At 37.6% G+C, this 22,674-nt stretch overlaps 1 protein-coding gene across 3 annotated transcripts; it reads right to left on the minus strand.

Annotated features, from left to right (window-relative positions):
* Positions 1-1,411: 1,411 nt before the first annotated feature.
* LOC124166867 lies at positions 1,412-22,673 on the minus strand. Of its 3 annotated transcripts, none has more exons than XM_046544583.1 (15): positions 22,591-22,673; positions 20,853-21,453; positions 18,340-18,623; positions 16,631-16,950; positions 16,094-16,274; positions 14,484-14,583; positions 13,536-13,807; positions 12,475-12,846; positions 12,218-12,356; positions 8,542-8,728; positions 8,014-8,179; positions 7,651-7,830; positions 5,124-5,241; positions 4,252-4,574; positions 1,412-2,617 (listed from the first exon to the last, which is right to left on the minus strand). In XM_046544583.1, the coding sequence occupies exons 2-15, from the start codon at positions 21,445-21,447 to the stop codon at positions 2,378-2,380; spliced, it is 3,477 nt and encodes a 1,158-aa protein (XP_046400539.1). In that variant the 5' UTR covers positions 21,448-21,453; positions 22,591-22,673; the 3' UTR covers positions 1,412-2,377. The 3 variants fall into 3 exon arrangements, with proteins under 3 accessions (XP_046400539.1, XP_046400545.1, XP_046400552.1); XM_046544589.1 differs by lacking the exon at positions 22,591-22,673 and adding an exon at positions 22,324-22,519; XM_046544596.1 differs by lacking the exon at positions 22,591-22,673 and adding an exon at positions 22,106-22,272.
* Position 22,674: the final 1 nt, after the last annotated feature.

The raw sequence follows: 22,674 nt of genomic DNA on the forward strand, positions 1-22,674 counted from the left end.
GTGGCAGGGGGTGTTAGGACACCAGCCATTTACACAAAAAGGAAACGCTCAATAGGGTGGTTTCCTATTATTTTTTAATTGCCTAAATCGAAAGATTATTATTCCTGGAGTATGCATTTCACGCTCTTAGATTTTCCAATGACGATATCTATTTTTCGCGATTAAACGAAAAGTGAAAATTTTCAAGCGAGCAAAAATGAGACGGCTAAGTGGGAATGCTGGGAAAAATCCATATGACGTATTTCTAGTTCCAGCTATCGTCCTGTGAGGTGACCTTGGGGCGAGGCTTTGAGCACTTATATGACGCAGGCTGCTAGCAGGTTGCAGAGTACCCTGCTAGCAGGTAGCGCTTGGCTTAAATAAGGATTATTATTACCCTATCAAACAAAGGAAACTTTCCGAACTTAAGTAATTTTAATGGGTGATTATCAAGAGATGTTTCCCTGAGCTCTGTGCCTTATGCATGCATTGGTAATCTCAGACGAAGTAAAACTCCTTTCTACTCGTATAGAAACTAGGTCCCTGTGATGTCACGTGGAGTGGAATTGCATGGGCGCCAATCTGGCCTTTTTCAAATGAGGTTAAAATTGACCGTTGCCATTCGTCTAAACTGGGATTTCTAAAACCAAATAATTTGAATATTATGAATACACTAATGGTGGGTAAGGAATCGCAATCAATGCATTTGGTTTTCTTTGATGAAGGAAACTACCCTATTACGACTAGCACTTACTTAAGTCCTTTATGGTTCGGGGGAAAATTGAATTCCCATATCTATCTGTTCGGCAAAACATCTCTCCTAATATATTTCTTCTGGCGGACCTGGCAATACAGTGTGGCTCTAACATTATGTTCTTTGTTGTCGCTCTTAAAGTTATCCATTCTCAATTCAAGCAATCTAAGCCTAGAGCGCAGCCTCCGAGTCTCCAGCGGCTCCCAGCCAAATTCGCTTAACATCTGGGCAATGCTGTCTGTAAGCCTGTAGTAGTTTTTGACGAACTGTACACCCTTCCTTAGTATTTTATTCAGTTCACGGATTAAGTCTTTCTGCACCGTATCCCATTCACTCGCTGCATATTCGAGGTGCTGTAGGATGAGTGTGAAATAGCACCTTTCTATTATTTTTTCATCCGAAAATCTTCCCACAATATGCTTGATGAATCCTAATTTCTTCAGGGCTGTGCCACAAATATTCCTTATCTGTGTTCCCCATGAGAATTTAGGGGTTATCATAACTCCTAGGTACTTCACTTTGTCTGTTTACTTTATGTTAATACCATCCACAGCATAAACATGGTTATAGTTGATGAACTTTGTAAAAAATGCACCAACATGCATTTGCTCAGAGTAAGTTAGAGTGAAATAATATTGTAGATATAAAATAGGTAAATTCATGCACCAGAAAAGCAACTTTCTTTTTGAACCCTTTATTGTAAGAGTTAATTAAACACCATATACACTAAGCAAACCAGATATAAAATCAGATTTGGTTTGATACAAGTGCACCATACATGAGCACCAATAGTTTTTATATGTAGATGAGGAATACAAAAATGAAAATAAAACCACCAATTAAATACTGCACGGATGGCATGATTTACATGTGAAGGTACTCCATTATTGCTTGTGATTCATACATAAAAAGCTAGCATTAAAGTGACCAATTAAGATAACTTGAACATAATCTTTCACACTCATACTTCTAAAAGTTCTTACAAATGATGAAGATATGATATTTGAGCTAATAATTGAGCAAAGGTTTCTCAAATAATCTAGGGAGATATTAACAATATACCTGCTTACCAGACATAAGAAAGTTAAACGGCCAATAAAATATGGCAACATAAGATATTCCTGATTTCAGAAAAAGGTATAATTTAAATTCTTTGTTGTATATAACAAAGGCCAAGGGCCACACAATATAAATCCTGTAAAATTAACCTATATGAATAATCAGCTATACATATATTAATGCAATTATATTTCAACATGCCCTGAAAATATGCATCATGTCATTTGGATTTAAAGCTTTAGGTAAACATTTAAAAGATTAACAAAGGGCATAAGTGGGAATGCCCCAAATTGAGTATCTTATAGTCGGCTCATGATACACAAATATTACATTCAATCAGTAACATTTCATATATTGTTGCAAGCATTAGGATCAATTCACCTTCAAATGAATAATAAATAATATAAGCATGAATAATTCATTAGTTTACCTTATAAGTAATCATTGCACACTCCTCCCAAGGTAGGGGAGGTCATTTATCCTTTTCACATTTAAGTTTCATTCATACCTATAGGAATGATACCCTAAATTGGGGATGGCTATCCACAAACTTCCACCTAACACTCAAATGTGACTGGCACAATCTCAAGGTCTGTTAGATTCAGGTTTGTATGAACGACCTGCTTTCGGCCTGTATCTCCCATGGCAAGCACAAAATGCAATAGCACCAATTAAAACAAATATAAACCAGAATGCTGCAATGGATATTAGAGCTTGAGGTGTGATGGTCCCCCACGGGGCATGTATGATGTCTCCATTATGATCCATCCACCAGCCCATTAGAGACTGGAGTGCAGAAGATCCATCAATTGATGGACACTGAACCTGCAAAAACAATAGTTTTTGATAAGGGATGTTTTTTGTTTTTTGCTTCTATGGTAGGAATATTTTTAGTTATGGATCCGATGAGAGATTTGTTATTTTAAAAATAGAGGAGAATAATTTGGCTATCAAGAGTAATGCAAACATATTTATTAAGAAGTTAAATTCTCAAAGCACTAGGCGGCTCAGAAAGGAACTAGCCATTCCTCACTGACTGTGTGAAATTCATAATATCTGGTGGATAAGTCTGATCCCTCACCTGCCAAACGAATACATATTTGAGTTGAATAAGTGAAAGTTAAAGCATTGCAGCAAAAAAAACATTGATATTAAAAATTTTTAATTTCTATCCACTGAGATACCATCCAGAATTACAGTATTATGAAAAATCTTTAGCTGTTAATGGAAAAATCAGGTATGCTGTTCATTGATGGTACATGACAAACAATGTTGATGGGCTTGATAAGCAATAAGTACATTATTTTCTTCACAGTAAGCTACAACCACTTGATCAAAGGGGTTTTCTCTCCAGTGAAAAGGCATTGCCACCTTATGCAAGAGGATTTTTTGGTGTGTTGGATGGACAGCAGTGATGATGAATGAAGTAGGTTAAATGGAACATTCCTTGGGCAAAGCAGTGAATTTGCAAAGCCTAAGAAAGTGTAATATGTACCAGTCACCATGTCTAATTATTTTATAAAAGCCAGGTTTTATAAAGCAGTGAAGTATGTGATGAGTAGAGGCATCAAATTTTTGTAAACCATTATAATGAGATGATGGAGTGCTGTACTCTCCTCACTTTTTTGAATGAAATGCTGACCCTGTGAAAAACTGCTAGAGTGATTTTTGAGTTTTTTCGTAAGAAGCACAATCATCTAACTCTAAAATATAAAACACATAGAAAATCAAAATTTCACCTATACAATTAACGTTTTTCCTCATTTACATCTTTTTTTATGACAGAGTGCAGAATGGTGCATGACAGAGTTATTGGCAGCTTTATCTTTTCAAGGCATGTCTTAATAAGATATCATTTTTTCTGTGCATATATGCTTTAAGATTTGCTGATAAACCATTTTTACCACAAAATGGTTTATAAGAGGAGATTAAAAACCAAAATTGGCAGAATTACAAGAGGAAATAGCAAGATTTCACTGTAAATCTTTGCCTCTCATGATGAAGTGACAAACTGTCGGTCAAATGGTTGTAAGTTCTGTATTTTTTCAAAAAATATGGAGCTCAAACAATGATCATATTTTAGGACAGACCTTGCCAGAATGCGCATCAATGGATCCACAACTTTCCACCACCTTGTCATATATTTCACATCCAAGTGAAAACTCAGATTTAGTGAAACAATTTACTACAATTAGACAGGCCTAATATTTGTGCTAGTTAGATTTGTTTACACTCAACTGATCATATGAGGACTTTTTTAAAGTAGAGGTTAGCCAATAATGGAATACTACAAAAATTAGTGCTGGATTTCACAATTACATTAAATCCTGAGATGGATTCAAATTATGTTGTGCTTTGGAGAAGATTTATTTATTATTATGAAATTTTATAGAATATGTCACAAAAAATCACCAGCAAAACAATCATCAAAAAATAGTAGTGTATTAAAAATTTCTTACCTGTACAATTATATCTTGAAATTGAACATGTTTCCTGCCACTGCAATGGGCCACAGTGACTTGCAACATGGAGGCAGTTGAAGCATCTAAAACCACGGCAGATCCAGAGACCCACCGCAAGGGTGAAATGAGAGGTAGCCATGATGACAGCCAAGAAATAGGCCCAAGATCAGTGGGGTGCAATGGAAGTCCTCCAGCACCCAAGGCAAGAATTATGAATATGATGCCTGATAATGTTCCAGCCATCACAGGCCAACTTGGAAATGCATGACTCAACCCTATGCACAACTGGCGGACAGCAATCAGGTACAATAACAAATACCCTGCCAGAAAAAAAAGTAACAGGTCAATAACTAAAAATATTTTTGTGATTTACCGCAAGGGAGTAAATCATAATGAAGAGAAAAAAGGTAGGCACTTATGTTACTCTTTGGAATCAACCATTAGCTTTAATGATAAATTTTATCACGCACTTATACATAAAGGAGATAGCCAAAGGACTTAATAATAGACAGTAAAATGTTGGGGTAGCAATGGTGCACACTCAAGTTTGGATGAAGATAACTAAATAAAGAAAGTTCTAAAAGGCGTATTTAATGAAAAATAACACACCATGTTTAATTCTGCATAGTTTTCCTGTGGTTAGTTAATTTGTGAAAGGACTTTGAAAGGAATAGGGAAACCACTTATGTTTTCTATGATAATAAATATGCATTGTGTAGTAAGTTAAACGAGAAACAACTGTATTGGTTACAGGGGATTATTTATTGTAGGTGTTCAATATCATTTACTAACAGATTTTATTACTGGTTTTATAAACGGACAGCAGAAAGATTCTGCAGCAACAAAAATTTTGCTTTGACCCAACTCACCTATGTAGTAGTGGAAGGTATGAGAGTAATCAGCATGGAGGTAGAGTCCAGACATGGCATATGCAGGGGCAGCATAAGCCAGGGACAAACACACCCCAACCGGCAAGTCTAGCATCATCTGCATTAAAATAATACCGAAAAACCAAAGATAAATATGATATCAGTTTCAACAAGTTTTGTAATAAATACTCATTTAAAAGATTTTTATCCAAAAATATTCATCTTATAGTTCACCAAATTGACCTCTATTAACATTCCATGGTTTTCTCAGGGTAAGGTCATAAATACAATACACTCCTGATTATCCGGGGTAATAATGGGGCTCAGAGATGGCACGAATAATAGCAAAACACGGATAACCCAAACTTTCACTTTAATGTCTTGTAATGTTCATAATTTACATAAAGCAAACAATATATTTTTATTTATGCTGTTATTCTGTTATTTTAGAGTGCTTCCCGGACTCTTTGAGAGCTTTTTTCACCAGTTCGTGATCTTTTTAGCAGCAATAACATGGTTGTACTCGTTTTATTAATGCTCCTTGTAAGGCCTGGTTTCGAAAACCACACATCCGTGGCTATGTGATCACAGATACAGAAAAGTGGTTTGCACGAATGCTTCAAAACCACTGCTCGAAGTCCGAAGCTACACTGTCAGCCACCACGCCACGTAGTTGCATATCTCTTAAGTTGCCTGAGTTGCAACTGCTGTTGGACGTGTATCCGTGATCAAGGAGCGTGGTCGCGCACTGCGAGGCTTGGAAAACAGGAACACGGTGCTCCCGTAAATGCAACTAGCGCAGGACCGCTTCCGTTTCACGAAGGGGATTCAAACGGAAATAATCAGCCCAGTATATCCTAGCATAAATGCAGTAATTCCAATAATTTTGCATCCGATATTATTTTTTTATAAAGATCACGGAAAATATTGAGCGAAAGTGAAAATCACGCATGGATAATCTGCAACACAGATATACCTCAGCTGGATAATCGGGAGTCAAATGTATAATGAAATACCAATTCTTAGCTAATGTTTCAGATTTTCAATCACTTTATCCTCAGGACTAAAAATACATATATGTACAGTAAAAGACAACTTCAAAACACTTTAGAACAACTCAGTGGGACATCCGTGAACAGAAATAAAAGAATTTAGTTAGATGATGTTTATCATGCCAAGTAATCAAGGGTAATAAGAAAAATGATAACAAAAATTGCAGTACGATAAGATCTTAACGATTTTTATGTGAATCTAAGGTACTTATTTAAGGATTGAATTGTTTCAATACAACATGTTATTGTATTGGCAAAGAATTTCAGTTAAATCATCAACGACCTTACCTCAAGAGAACCATCAAAAATGTTCTTTGGCCATAAAATCCATAAACACACAATAAAGAGTAAAATCATCCCTATATATGTTTACTACAGCAATAATAGGTGTGCATGCATAAATATTTGGTGCACAGCATTGTAACTCCACCGCATATCATGAAATATGGATGCAACCAGTGAGGTAGCCAGGAATTTTGTTCGGGTGGAGGTCCAAAACCAAGGGGGGAAAAAAACCGGATACCAAGAAGAGGGTTTTAAACTAATTTTAACACTTTTCGTAATCAAAAAAACTTAATTTTTCAAAGAAATATTTAGTAAAATTCATGATTTTTTAGTATTTTTTTGCATTTATGAAGCAAAGTAATTGTTTATTTAGTTTTAAGTGTACCAGGACACGCCACAGTGCCACATAAACTGAGTTAACACAAAATTGTAATGCAGTGTTACAATCTGCAGGAAAACCACACCTTTCAATGCCTTTCATAGGTTTATCAACTTACTAACAGTCTCTTGGAATGCATCTTACTCATATGTCAAAGAATTACTGTATATGTACATGATTCAATCGTAAGACCACTTTCAGATGGAACGATTTTCTGCCGGCCACCGTTCACCGCATGGCACACAGCATTGCAGAGAGTCGTTTCCGGTCATTTCGTCTGAAAGCCGCCTGAATTACACGTGAATTACTGTCAACGAAATGGCGTTTCATCTGAAAGAGGACTCAATACAGCATTGTCTGTATTTCACAACCATAGAGACCTATGGTAAGTTGAAAGAACGTTGCCATGTCATGGATGGCGGCTGGCAAAGAGTCAGCTTGTTTGAAAGCGGCTTAAGCATTCACGGCTACGGAAATGTTACAAAGTCGGCGAGAGCGACAAACTGACGAACCGTTAAATGCACGAGTTAGCAAGCCACTCTCAAAAGAGAAAAACGTGGAAGCCATACAATCGGAAAGTAATATCTATATGCATTTTTTAACTTCTTTTCACTTTTTGGCCTTAAATACACTGCAGACCATTTCAGCTTTGAGAGCAAAATTCAAATCCTCCTCACTGTTACGAGCTGGTTCCAAAGTACCGACTTTATGCCACCTATTCTTGATACCGGTTCCACAGCCAAGAACCGGCAGTATCGAGAACCGGGTACCAGAACTGACCCATCTCTACCATATACACATCTTAACTCACCTGAGTTAGGATATATATGGATCTAGAGAACAGCTTTTCTCTCAGCTGTCCCTGGATGGCTTTACGATGACGTCCTGCATCAATAATAGCCGGTAACAGAACAGCTGACCAAAGTGTAACAGCAATAACAGCATAGTAAAACCCAAGACGGTCCATAAATATAGGCAAGGGAATCGGTGACTGAAAAAAAAATCATTTCATATCAATATGACAAAAGTATAAATTGCCTTTACTCCATTTTCTATAAAATTCCATTTAAAAACAAAATTTTCAGTTAAACAGATAAATAACCAGCTACACTCAAGAAGTACAACATGAAAGGGATAGAAAATCAATAAAAGCACAAAAAATATTTATTATTACCTGAGGGGAGGAGAGTCCACTATCATCATTGGCATCAGTCGCTTCTTGATTTGCACCAGGAAGATCCCAGAATATGGCACCCAATATGATGGACAGGAGAAAAGCAGTCAAAATGCGAGATCCAAACCTAGCAAGCGCAACAGGAGCACCATACACAGATGACTGCCTGCTCAATGATAGCATAAAAACATGTGGTTAGATATGCAAAGTAATTTTAAAATTTACAATAATTTCTATAAAACAAATGTATGTCCATTCCCGTTATACTACTTCACTATTCTCCACCCCAGAGAAATTAATCAAGAGTGCTCCAGATGCCAGCACATTAATAAAAACCTGAGGCCTTCATTGAAATGGATTTGGATATTACCAGCATTCAATGTAGAGATTGATTTGCAAGCCATTGTGAGCACATGTTACATCGAGCTTGATGCACATTTTTTAAGCATGTTGGCAGCATAGGGCTCTACCATGAATATATTTCACTTAGACAATCCCTATTACTATTCTTTATTGCCACCAACTCACAGAAATATAGCTTGAACCTGGGTGAAAACTCCTGGGGGTAAATGACTGGATTGAAACAAGGGTCCCGGAGGTCCAGGATCTGACAGTGGGGGTTGCCTTCTAGCAAAGGTTTCTGCCAACTGTTCGATGCGCTGACTTGACTCCAACATTGCTTCAGCAGACAAGTCATCCAATGTAACCAAATCAACTGGAAAAAGAATTGACTCATTTAAACTTCAGGAATTACATACTGAAATATCGGTAATACAGTAAACTCTTGATTTTACGAAGCAGGATTTTACGAAGTTTTCGATTATACGAAGTGATATTGCGGTCCCGGTGAAAAGCCTATGCTAAATACATGGCGCTATTCGATTATACGAAGTTTCGATTATACGAAATTTTTTGAATTTACGAACCTCGGCTCGGTCCCTAGGAACAAATGGCATTCGTTTATACGAACTACGGCGAAAAATTTGTCAACAAAACTAGTTACGCCGGCGTAAGTAGCTAAAAAATCAGCGCTTCCAACTGTGGTCCATCAAAAGTGCAAAATCGTAAATGATAATGCAACTTTGGAGAGAAATGGGTCGCCAAAAACCTCACTGTGGGAATTTAGGGGGAGTAGGAGTTCAGTTAAAATATCGCGGCTGACATTATGCCCCTATTTACGTGCCTGTTCGTGTACATAGCATCGACAATAATTCGTAGTTTAACATGCCAGGAAGGTCGCGCGGAGTATTTCGTACACCCCTAATTAACCCTTTGCACGTACCACGTGAACCCTGTGAACGTACAACGAAGACTACTTGACTACTTTTCGCCGAAGCACTTCGAAGGGTCCCTAATCCGGGACCCTTTCCTCGACGAGCTCACCCTCGCTGGCCCCTGAAACTGGGCTATTTTTAATGCATTACCTGACGCAACCCTGGGTTTCAAAGGGCAAAGGTGCCATGGGGGGAAAAAGAGTAAAGTGCGTGTTACTGTGGGGCTGTGCGTCAACCAAACGGGCACGGACAAAATAAGCCCGATGTCATTGGGAAATTTGAAAGGCCACGGTGCTTAAAACATGTAAAATTGGAAGCCCTCCCCGTTTTTTACCATGCAAATAAAAACAGCTGGATGACCCGAGAAATTTTCCAGCAAACTGTTATACGTCTACAGAGAAAAATTGCTGGAGAGAACAGCAAAATTGTTTTAATAATGGATAATGCCACCGTTCATAAATACGTGGAAGATGTAAAATTGGCTAATGTTCGAGTCCTCTTTTTACCCCCGAACTCGACAACCAAGTCCCAGCCCTTGGACCAAGGCATTATCCAGAATTTTAAAGTCCTATACCGGAAGAAGCTTGAGCGGTATTACTTGCGATGGATCGGTATGTATACATTCATCTATTTTGCTCATGTGCGTTTGGATATCGATTTAGATATTTTTATTCATGATTATCATTCTTTCAAATCTATTTGCTACTTTTATAAATGGGAACAGAAATTAATAACATCCCGAAATGGACGTTGATACATGCAATCCGCGCCATAATATCTTTTCGTGTATATATTGGCCTTTGTGAATGAACAACTTAAATATCTTAAGTATTGGGCTCTATTTACCGCCAATTTATATTTCAGGCTTCTCGTAATGAAGACGCACTTCCAAGTCTAACCATGAACTTTCTTCTCACGCGCTTCCCCGTTCTCCCATGCTGGGGTTCTGTCTTTCAAAAGCCTTTGTCCCTTCCCTCTTGCCGCCTTTGGCTGATCTTGCTGACACCCACCTTACGCATCCCAAACCCCTCCTTCCCCAGCATTTCCCATTCACTCCCTCCCTAAGGTGACTGAGCTTGTGTGCGTCGCAAAAAAATACATACGGCCCCCAAAAGTAGACTGAGGCAGAGCTGAAGGCCATTTCCCCACCCTTCTTTGTCCTGCCCCCTTCACCAGTCCTTGTGATGAACACACTTCTTCCTCAAGGCAATCCCCATCCCACTCTTATTCACCCCACCCACTGGGAACGTTCCCCGATTGTGGAGAAGGGCATGGTTCATCTTTACCTGCAACTGGGGGAAGTTATTCACCGGAGAGAGGCGGAAGAAGTATCTTCCACTATCGGGAAAATGGTGCCGCGCTTATAATTGTCTCTCTTCTTCTCAGCTGACTTTTCAATTGAAATTATTTTCTTTGCTCTTTCCACACTATATTTATTTACGATTATGGCGCGACTATTTTTAGTGCTATAACTAAGAAAATCTTTTCTCTATGTCAATGATCCTTTGCATAACTTTCAATACGGCGGAGAAAGGAACACGAAAACTAAATGAGGTGACGGTACAGGTTTTTGCGTGTCATTTTTTGGGAATTCACGCTAGTGAACCAATACTTAACCACGTTGAGAAATGATAAAACGTCTCTTGTAGGAAAACAATCAATGTGGATAATAACGTTTCTATCTATATTTCTCCGATACTGTAAGATGTTTCTCCTGTCGTTTTCCGGTTGGAACCTTGCTCCTGTCGGCATAAAAGGAGAGAAACATACTATATGAACAGATCACCTCACACCCGGTATGAAGAATACAGTCCTGATGAAGAATTAAGTCTTTTATGGCAACGTCTGCGAAGATGTTGGAACACAGTAGTCGGACGGAGAACTCAAACAGAATTTACTGCAAATATTCGCCAGAAGATAATCACATCCTACGTTATTTATGATCGTAATTGAATCTCAGTGAAAATAGAGCACATTCTGCTGAAAATACGAAGTAACTCGAAATATTAATTTACGAAGGTTATTTTGGAAACGGGCTAAGACCCTTGTTTTTCTTTTTTCTCGTCACTGAGCGATAGAGGGCGACATAAATGGCGGTTAGGCCGGCTGCCGCTAAAATTCCGTGGGTGTCAGAAACAAATATCTATCTTTTGCATACTTAATAGTAGCTATTGGCTCCTAACCACAAATTTATTACTGTAAATTCTTATAATAAACATTGCAATTCATTATTTGATTACGTTTTCTAAACTGGTCGGGAATTTCTTTAGCGATCGTTGATGTTGAAGTATGAACAAGAAATGGGAATTTTATGGTGGTATAATTATTTAACGATTTTTCACATCATAAATCGATAGCAAAAAGCCTTTTCTATGAATTATACCGAGAATAACCACCGAAAACATTTAAATAAGACCACTAAAGACAAAAAACGGCGGAAGAAACAAAAGCGAACATTTTTTTCGTGACTTATGAAAAAGGTTTGAATTTACGAAACTCGATTTTACGAAGTGCCAATTTTCCGGTCCCACTGACTTCGTAAAATCAAGAGTTTACTGTATCTCCCAAACAACAATGTATCTCCCTCTATGTTTAAATTTCCATTTCAAAGTATTAATTCAGATAATAAACTACCTATTTTCATTAAATGAATTGTTTACATAACACACTATGATGGTTAATGTATGAAGAAAGAAAAATTATCATCGCTTATTAAAACCAATAATGAGAAAATAAACCTATTTAAAATCTACAACTGTAAACATCATCCTTCATTATTATTTGGGATGACATCAAATTCACATGGCATATCAATTAATTAACTTTGAAATAAACATCAACAATATTATGAAAAATTATACTTCTGAAACAAGTTTTTTCAATGATCATGAACATCATAATCTTTTCTTATCAAACATGTAAGCACTTACGATAATAATCAGAAGGATTTTTGTACAGAGGACAAGGAAAATGTATCCTGGAGAAATATGGCAACATTTCCCTTCTCCTTCCAGCAAACATTAGCCTTCCAGTTGATAGTAGAACCACTCTTGATAACATTGCAAACACCTACGGAAATGGTAAAAAAGTTATGTCAGCACAACAAATCATATTTTACTCACAATTAGATGGCCAGAACATTATGAAAATAACATCTGCGTAAAAATTTGGGCATGGTATCACTTACCTCATGTGTGGGAGGATGAAGTGTAAGGATAATGATTGGCGCAGTGTTTGATGCTCCGTACGGCATAGAGATAGGGACACCAGAAGGGGGATAGTTGGAAGGTGGCATTGAAGGTGTTGATGCCCACTGCCTCAGAAACTCGACCAAGAAAAAGGCATCAAAGATGTCCATACCGTGCGTGGGCTGGTCCAAGACCAAGATGAGAGGCCCACCCCCACCCACTGCACCTTCCACAACGCCAGGAGGGAGAGGAGGGGACGGGGACAGGAGTCGTGTGGCTAGGGCAAGTCTCCTCTTCTCAGATGAGGTAAGGCGAGAAACAGGAGTATCTCGAACAGGATCCAACCCCAGATCCTCAGTTAGGGCATCAATCTAAAGTTAAATAAAAACTAAGTGAGTCTAGAACAATACATACTATCAGCAACTGAGTGGTCTTGGAAAAATTATTTTGCGGATATCATATAATAATAATCAGATCCGGAAGGATTAAGATTCAATTTTTGAGACAGTATTTACACTGGAAACTTTGTGAGACAAAATTACTTTAGATTTATAAAAATAATCATTAAGGTCTTTCAAAAACTGAGGGCAACATTTGCAATAATGTTTTATGGCCTACTTTTAACTTCCCATATTCCCTTTTTCTAGTGAGGCTTTAGAAAAAAACCTGAAGTTTTGATGACTACCACAAATAGTTTTCGCAGAATACAAAAATTTTTCCAGCATGTTTGGTATAATGTATTGTAATCTTACAAGAAGAAATTCAATTTTTGTTATCAACCGTATTAATATGATAAGTATTTCCCAAGATACCAGATAATAGCTCATACTAACTTAGAGCCAACTTGAGAAAATGATATTTTATCACCGCACTTGAGGCTTGAATAGCAAAAATGTACAGTACCACTACTTATTGTATTGAACATAAATGTATTGACCAATAATTGTGATTTCACCTGTATTGCCAAGTCGACAATACAGGTGATAATATTGAAATTACTAGGTTCAAAACCAGTTTATGCACTCAATTGGATAGAGCTTCCAAATATGTACCAACTTACCCTGGCATCAACAGAAACTGATCCAACTTCATGTTTTCCTCCAGCTCTTTTTTCCCATTTTGGTTGCTTTCCTCCACCACGCAGAAGCCAGTGTAATCTTAATGTTTGACGTACTGTAATATCTCCACAGAGGGCAGAAGGTGCATCTTTCGGAACATGTGACACATATTTATGCAACTGAGACCTCATGGGTCGCCCATCAAGGATTATATCTCCACCAGAAGGCTTACGGATTCCAGCCAGGACATCAAGCAAAGCAGTGCCTTCTTGCTCTGGAAAAAAGACAAATCAAGTCTACATTAAGGTAGGCTCTAAAAATCAAATTCATTCAAGCGATTTTTAGGAACTTCTCTTGGGCCTTGAGCCAGGATAATAGGCCCATATTTTCCAGTATTACAGCTTCAGACTTAGGTACTTTCCTCATGGAATGTCCCATAAAAAATGTACCTATTAACCCAGCCCATAACCTAAGATAGGAGAACAAATCATGTCTGAAAAAGCATAAGACGAAACCATTCATGAGATACTTATAAGTAAATCCTTAAGTATTAAGTATTCATCTCAAAAAGTAAATCAGGACATGTACATTTTTCAATAATGGTTTTCTGGACTTAGTTTTATCGGTTGACATGCAGCTGGTATTAATCCATATGCATATGTATATGATCAAAAATCATGATTAGAGTCGTAATAACATTGAATAAGAATTGGTGAGAAATTTACCAATTTTAACTCTTTCCTATTAATAATACCATTTCATTGAAAATATTGTGTTATTTTAGCCAATTTTTCCACGACATTCATAGAGAGAGAATAAGAGATTAAAAAGATATGCAATAATAAGATCAATTCTGCATACAATAGTTATTTTCTGTACTAAACAAACAAATGAACTTTAACCTCTCTTCCGATCATATCTAAGCAGGCGTAAGCAAGAGAAGAACTCACCCACAGTTGCCATAACAGCCATCACTTCCCCTCCATGCACTTCAAATGAAACTCCATTCAATAATGGTCTTTCCTTGCCACTCAATTCCAAACCACGCACCTGATAAAAATTGAAGTGATTCATCACTTTAGAGTCATTTTGGTTTATTCCTCATGAGCATAAACTCTGTAAATACCACAGTGATGTAAAATCAAACAAAACTGCAATTCAAGGCTAGACCCTAATCCTTTCAGGATGCATGTATGCTAAGTATGGTAGCTGAATATCAATCCATATTTCTAACAAACTCTCAAAATTCATATGAAATAGCCATAAACTTTTCATATTTACTGTGCCATGAGCAGAGGGATTTTAGCCATAAATTGCCCTGAGCCAAAATGGCTTTCTAAACAGGCATCATTAAGTTTTGGTTCCTTGGAAAAATGTTGCTAAATAAAAAACTTACTATCACTAATTAAATAATATGAGCTACACTAAAAGTATATCATATTTCTTAGACTTGGCTCTCTTTTGGATGCATTGATCATTATGGAACTCTTCAATTTCTCGTAATGATCCCAGGTAAATGTGATATCCCCCTCATTTGACAAAAAAATAAATATTTTTGGCAAAGAAATATGTAACTGGGCAGAGAAAAGGATGAGAGCAGTTTTGGGGAAAAACACAACCCTTGTCATCTTCTTTTCGGTCATTAACACAGAAAAGAATGAATTTAAGGGTTTGGGTAAAGAATTACTGTCTTTAGCAGCAGTTGGGTTGTTTAGGTGAAGGAAGGGGAAAAGTTAAACATTGTAATTCAACCACCAGAAGAAGGTAGCCAAGTGGGTAAACTGTTTGGTTATTGGTAAACTGAGGCCTTTCTAGATGAAACCTTTAGCAATGCCCAAAATAAAATGCATAACATGCAATATAACTCCTGAAAAAGAACTGGCTTTGTAAGTACACAATTTACGTACGTGCCTTACACCACAATTTGCAGTCTTCAATCTACTCTTTTACCCAAACTTGGAATTGTTTATCGGTTACAAATTTTTTATTTATACATTTAATATAATTATTTTAATGCTAGCATAAGCAAAATTATTTTTTCAATAGTACTTCCTCAACACTATAGAGATTGTATTTATATACGGTGGAAACACACTGGGAGCATTTTAACTTAGTAGGTTGAGCATTGGACCACAGCCTGGAGGGCCTAGGCTCAAATCCATGAGAACCTTTGGAGACCCTATTCTTCAATTCTCTCATCAGAGCTTCCTTCGTAAAAAAATCGCCAAAAAGAAATAACCTCCCCCTACAATTTTCACATTTTTAAGACTTAGTAACGATGAGTTCTACACCAAGGCTGCAATGAGCCAGGGGGTGACTCAAGTGTTGCTTAAAAGGTCCATCCTCTTCCCCCAAATATGCACCCTTTCTTCACGTAAAAACCCACTCAAATGAAAATTTTTGCTGACTATGTCCTCACTCTTGCCTTATCTACCAAAAGCAACCATTCGGCAAAAACAGTATATTTTTCACTCCACTGTTAACTCCATGCATTGTACGAGCTATGTGAAGAATTTATTTCATATGACACATATTCTCTTAAATAAGACTTGTCTCCCACCTGCAGGTGAGGATATCTGTTGGGAGGCATATACCCTCCATGCTGCCCATTGTACCCATAAAGCCGCTCATCCATTTCCCGTTTTTCCTCATCATCATCCATATCTTCACGAGCATGTCCATCTACCTCAGCCTCCATGGCTTTGGATCCAACAGATGCCCTTGAATGACGATTCCCTGGCCTGGAAATAATCAGCCAGAATTGGTTCAAATGGAGAAATGTAGGTACAGGCTCATAATAAGAAATGAGGTTTACAAAACAATTTATACTACATCAATTAAGTTTACATTCAAACTGGATGCAAAACTACCTGGCATCCATGTAAGTCAAATGAAAAACTTGTCAGATTTTGAGGTTGTGAAAACTCATGATGTAAATGTCTAAGATTATAATTTAGCTTGATGATCCAATATCAATGAGTGAAATGGGTGAATGAATTATAAAAAATATGCCCACCAAAAACAAAAAAAAACCCTCATGATATACATCAATATATCAGAATAAGACGAATAAAATTAGGTATTTAAGAAATGTTACCTTTCAAGGTGCATATTGTCATCTTCTGCATAAAATGAATTTCTGTTTCCTGCAGATCTGAGGTCATGCATACTACGCAGCTGATGCATGCTATTCGAAACTCCACGGATTTCTCCTCCATTCATCATCCTGAGTTCCTCTGCTCTAGCATGAGCCAAGAGGTCAGCTTCACTGCTACTTCTCGCTCTACCATCAACACCATAGTAAGCTTGCTGGTGGGGTGACTGGTGATGTCTTTGATTGCGAGTGTAGTAGTGTCCAGACTGACGGTGTCCAGGAGCATTGCCTCCTGGGCGATATGGACTACCACTTCGTGCGGCCTGTGAGTAAATTAAAATTTTTATACATAAATAACGACTTGACAACCAGTAAAATTGCTAACAGGAAACTCTGATGCATTTGCGATCAAGATAAAATTATAGTAAAATTGACTAGACTGGAACTCGATGATGTCTCCATGTTTCTGGGTTTCACCGCGTGGATTTTCTTTGTGACAACAGTTTCTCCAGTATTCCAACCGGCGTCTTCAGGTCGAATAAAATTTCAGTCTACTCTTTTGCCCAAACTTGGATTGTTTATCGATTACATATTTTTTATTTATACATTTAATATAATTATGCCCATCGACCTGAAGACGCCGGTTGGAATACTGGAGAAACTGTCGTCACAAAGAAAATCCATGCGGTGAAACCCAGAAACATGGAGACATCATCTAGACAACGCCGCGGAAAACTACCCATTAACTAGACTGGAACTCAAATAGACAATGCTCAAATGAAAAAAACTTAATTGGTGATGACTCAATAACTAAAATATGTAGATTATTGGGCTCAAGTTCAGCAGCTGAAGTGGCATTAGTAAATGACAAGTATGAGTTCCTATTTTATGATTCGGTAATATGGTAGGAACAGCTACCTGCAGTCCCAACTTTCTATCAGGTTAAAATGGAACTAAATAAGTACTTAAATGAAAAAAGTTCCTAATATTTCCCATTGAAATACATAGACGTACATGTAATATAGATAAATAATATATAATCATGACATAAAGTTATGGAACAAAATAAGCAATCCTTTTCTAAATCCTGCATTTTTGTAGAAAATATAATGAAAACTTTTACCTTATCAAAATAATTATGCTATATAATTAATCATAATATTAATTACACAAGTAATTGCAAATTCCACAACTAAATGCAAAACTTTCTTGATAAGTGATGACATATCTCCTGATTAATGATTGTGGCAACAAATAGCGAAGTAACAGAAAACTTGGACATTCTGTATACACAATAACATCGTGTTGGACTAATTTCTAATCTAAAATGGACACAAAATTCAATATACTTTCCGTAATAATGGTTATTCAATAAGTTATCAAGGAATTTATTGATGGTAATTGTCCAATGAAATAGTACTTTTTATCCATGAGAATACAATAAAATGGTAAACTTCCACACAATTTTATTTACAAAGTACCGACCCGGTTTCGACACGTAGTGTCATTATCAATTATCGAAACCGGGTCGGTACTTCGTAAATAAAATTGTGTGGAATTTTACCATTTTATTTTATTATCATGGATATAAAACATATCCACCTGATATCACCAGACACTGTGAATTATGTTAGTACTTTTTACAGCTACATAATTTGCAATTGCACTTTGACATGATTACTGGCCATCCCAGCCTTGATATTGAAGCTTACCACTCCTGGTTGATAGCCTCCATTGAGAGCAGCAAAATCTGGGTCGCTCCGTGCACCTCGCAGTCTCTCTCCATTGATGGGCCCCCCGTTTCCGGGGGGCCCTGATGCCCCACGCCTTGCTCTACCCCGCACCCTTGGCGAAGCATCATCATCGCTCGAATCGTAACCGCTTGACCCGTTAGCACCTCGGCGCACTACCCCACTCACGCTGCCTCCACCACCTGTAGGCCTCCTGTTGGCTCTTGGCAGATTCCTTGGCAGAGAGGGACCAAATCCTCCATGCCCTGTTCACATATATAACCATTGTCTTTCCTGATTTGCTCTTCATGGATCATAACCAGAGATGGGTTAAGTATCCAAAAATATAACTGGAGTATTTTCCATTTGAAAACTTTTTCAATCAATTAGTGGAACCAGTTACTTGTTACAGTCACAAGTAAGATTACGGTTACTCTTTTGGAAATTATGCCATGGCACACAAGGCACATGCACCACAATTGGATGAGTTTAGTTTGGCTACAATATTAAACTCTTTACTTTGTATTATTTCCATAATTTTAAGAACATCGTTTTTCTGAAGCTTGACCTCAGTCATATAAAGACCAAATTACTCACAATGAGCTTATAATCAATATTTCTGTTAAAGGAGGATTTCATTTCATTGTAAAGAACTGGTATTAGTAGCATTTTCGTCAAACCAATCCAATAAGAAAAAATAATTTTGATAAATTAATAATTAAATTATTATTATTAACACTACTTGCAGTGTTTTACATTGCATACAAACCAAAAATTTCTTTTTTCATGTGTATTGTTAAAAACAACATATGAAGAGCATATAGGTAGTATCCTAGATCACTTTTGTAGATCAGCAAGGCAGTCAATTTTTTAGGCTATTTTACATGGTAAGTGTATTAATTTTCATCTCTTGTATAACATTAGCATGAGTACAATGGTACTAAACCAAATGTCAAATTGAATCATCCACTTATTTGGACCAAAATACCAGTTGAAGTAATTTATGCAAATAAATTCAAGAAAAATAATACACATTCAAAATATTATCAGGATAAGAAAAAAATTAAGGATTTATTATATAATATACTGCATAATGACGTCAAAAGTTCCTTGAAAAAATTGATACCAAAATATGCAGTCAGGAGCAGATTTAAAGAAAGGTAAATATGGGCACGCCTAAGAGCCCATACCACATTAATTTTAATAAAGAGCAAATTAGAAAAACAATTTCAAATTTATGAGCTACAATGACAAGGCAGACCAATGAAGACTTGCAATGGAGAGAGAGAATTAAGAATTAACTTACATATAAGTTCAACAGATTCAGGCTTCAATTGGTGGAAGTTAGACATATTTAAGTACGCATTAAAAATTCTTGTGGAAAAGTGCTACGATCTTTCATTTACTTAAATTAATTTACAATAGGAATATTTTGCAGTTGTTCCATTCCATTTGTATTTTCAAGGTGAAACATTAAAAAATGATTTCCATATCCCCATCAGGCTCCCATTGACCTAGGCAATATTCTGGACCCTCTAACCCTGATCCTAGGGTTCCCTAGAGCTTCCCACAAGTCCTAAATGTAGCACGCATATTTACATGAATATTTTTTCCAAGCACCCACAAAAACACAACCACCAAAGAACATCTCATATGCATCTACTTATGTATAAAAAACTTTTAAAAAAATTGCTAACAATGCAGTAATGAGTAGAGCATTCTTTGAGGCTTTGCAATCAACAAACTCAAAAGCAGGAATTAGAAAGCTACTTATATATGTAAAACTATAGTCACAAAAATGCTTATAAATAATCCTTGGGTTTAGAATTTCCAATGGTTTAAAACAATACTCTGACTACAAATGGAATTGGTAGCTGACAGCATAGAGATGAATATTAAGCACTAAAACATGCCACAGTTATAACTCATTGTCAAAGGCAATGGAATTCATGCAGATTTTTAAATTCTTCAATTCTATAAAGCAATGTAATACATACGGTAGATTTCGAAGCTTTAACACTGCATGACAAGAATTTATGGGGCTGAATACATATCATAGGGTAAGGATTTACATATATCTTTATGTTAACAGCGTGGATTAAGTTTACCACGATGAACCTATAACAACGATTGAAGGATTTTGATGCAGAAAAAGAAGAGTCAATTTTTGTGTTCCACACTGAAACTTGATTCCCGACCATGGTTTTGACACTTCTGATATTATCAAGATGGTCATTGATAGCGGTGATTTACATAAAGCTAACCGAGTCATTAGTCTAGTCTGGTTTAAATTCGCAACAGCTTCGTAAGTTGGAATCATGATATAGATAGTCAACATGGTCACTTAAGGCCTTCATGTTATTACAGAACTCGGCTGACTCAATTGGAATCACAAAAATTTTCAACATGTGTTGTGCTCACGAATGACTCGGCAGGTGTTCTGCCATTAAAATAGTTGTGAGTTAAAGATAAATGTAAAGAGAAGTTTCACATACCAGCTGTCGCACCCACAACACCACGAGGAAGGCTTGCACCATTTCTATTCAGCGGCAAGACACGAGGAAGTCCAAATTTGAGATACGCGACCCCAGATGACGGAGTGCCCACACCCCCTCCGCCTGAAGATTTTGTGGGCTCAGCTGCTCCACCACTATTGCTGCTGAGGAGCAGTCTACTTGAAGCGGGACCATATCGGGGATGCGAGAGGATTGATTTCACTGTTGTTTCCCTGAGTTGGAAATTCCCATAAGGAAGAGGGGACTTCTCACCACTGCCAAGGGCAGAGTCGGTAAAGTCAGAATTGAGGTTCTGTCTGTATATTGACCAAGCATGCAAGTCCTCCGAGGCAGTGCTGTTACCAACACCATTTCCCCCATGCCCTACTCCCACATCACGACCACTTCCACGACCAGTGGATTGGCCATCCAAGTGGCTGCCATTGTGACTCGGTGGGACTGAATACCTTCGCTCCATCTCCCATGCATTACCCGAGGCAGCCGAAGCAGCACCACCTGATGCTCTAGATCCCCCTCTAATGTGCATGGCTTCAAACTGGTTGCCACTAGGCTGGTTTGAGTAGCGTCTCTCCATCTTCCCCTAAAAAGTCACATTTCACTATATAACAATGTTAGGAAGCATGAAGTTGCAGTACAATCAAGCATATATATTGATCAGAAAATGGAATGAGGTTTCAAAATCATTATACAATGGCATCCAAATCAGTTAACATGACTAAAAGTAAATTAATCTGCACATGGGCCTACTGATACTGGACATTCTACCAAATCTGAATAGCAATAAGTACTAGGAAAAAAGCTAAGTAAATTCACGATATATAATTACAAAAATACTAATCTCAGGAACAAAATCATGCTCGAATTTTTGAGAGCATAAAATAAAAACTTGAATGGCTGGTACCTCCGTCATATCACATAAATTAAAGGGACTAGCTTTGAAAAGTTCCAGGAATTGCAAAGCATTCACTTAAGACGCGATGATGCAGAAAAATAAACGTGCTTCAGATACCTTGGGGATAAAGGGAATCTTATCGTCGGAAAATCGCATTTTCATGGAAGATGATCTCGAGATGATTCCAACTCAACTAAGGGAATACATCTCGTGGGCATCGTCTTCCATCACTCCCCGCGTTGAGTGTGAGGAAATCATGCACAAATTATACCAAATTAAAAAAAAAACAGTGCAGGAACACAAAAATATTATTACGATGTTCCCAAGAAACCTAACTCACTTTCCCGAGGTAGGTAGGTATCACTGAAATTCATAGAATGGAAAAAGTGTTGAGCAAGGTGGGGGAGATCTGCCCAGCCATGCTATAAAGTAGTCAGAAGAGAGAGCTGTTATAGATATGCAGGAGATAAAAGAATGAGGCAATATAAGTAAAAAGGTTGATGGGAAGCTTTAGGGTGCACAATCAACAGGAGCGGGGCCTCCGGGAACGACGGCTACCTATTGTCTTTGACGTCCCTGGCGCAACGCCAGACGGATTTGATGAACTGCCAAATATGTCCGAAGGTTAAGATGCTAAGCCCGAACGGCAGATTGAAAACTTAGATCTTCATAAAGCTTAGGCAAGAAAGGGAAGATAATGACGCGCTTGGAGTGAATTAGTTCGTTTGGAGGCATGGCGTGCGATTCGCGGTGCGTAACGACCATGGTCGGCTAAACGCGAAAACGAGAATGGGAGACGAAAAAATTCCATTTTAACAATCTTACCGATGTTCCTAATTACGTAGAACTCACAAATTCTTCTACTGGGGCACGGCACTCCAAAGTGGGGTCAATGCACGGCCCGCATTC

Source organism: Ischnura elegans, chromosome 1 (assembly GCF_921293095.1).
Source record: "Ischnura elegans chromosome 1, ioIscEleg1.1, whole genome shotgun sequence".
Lineage (NCBI taxonomy): Eukaryota > Metazoa > Arthropoda > Insecta > Odonata > Coenagrionidae > Ischnura > Ischnura elegans.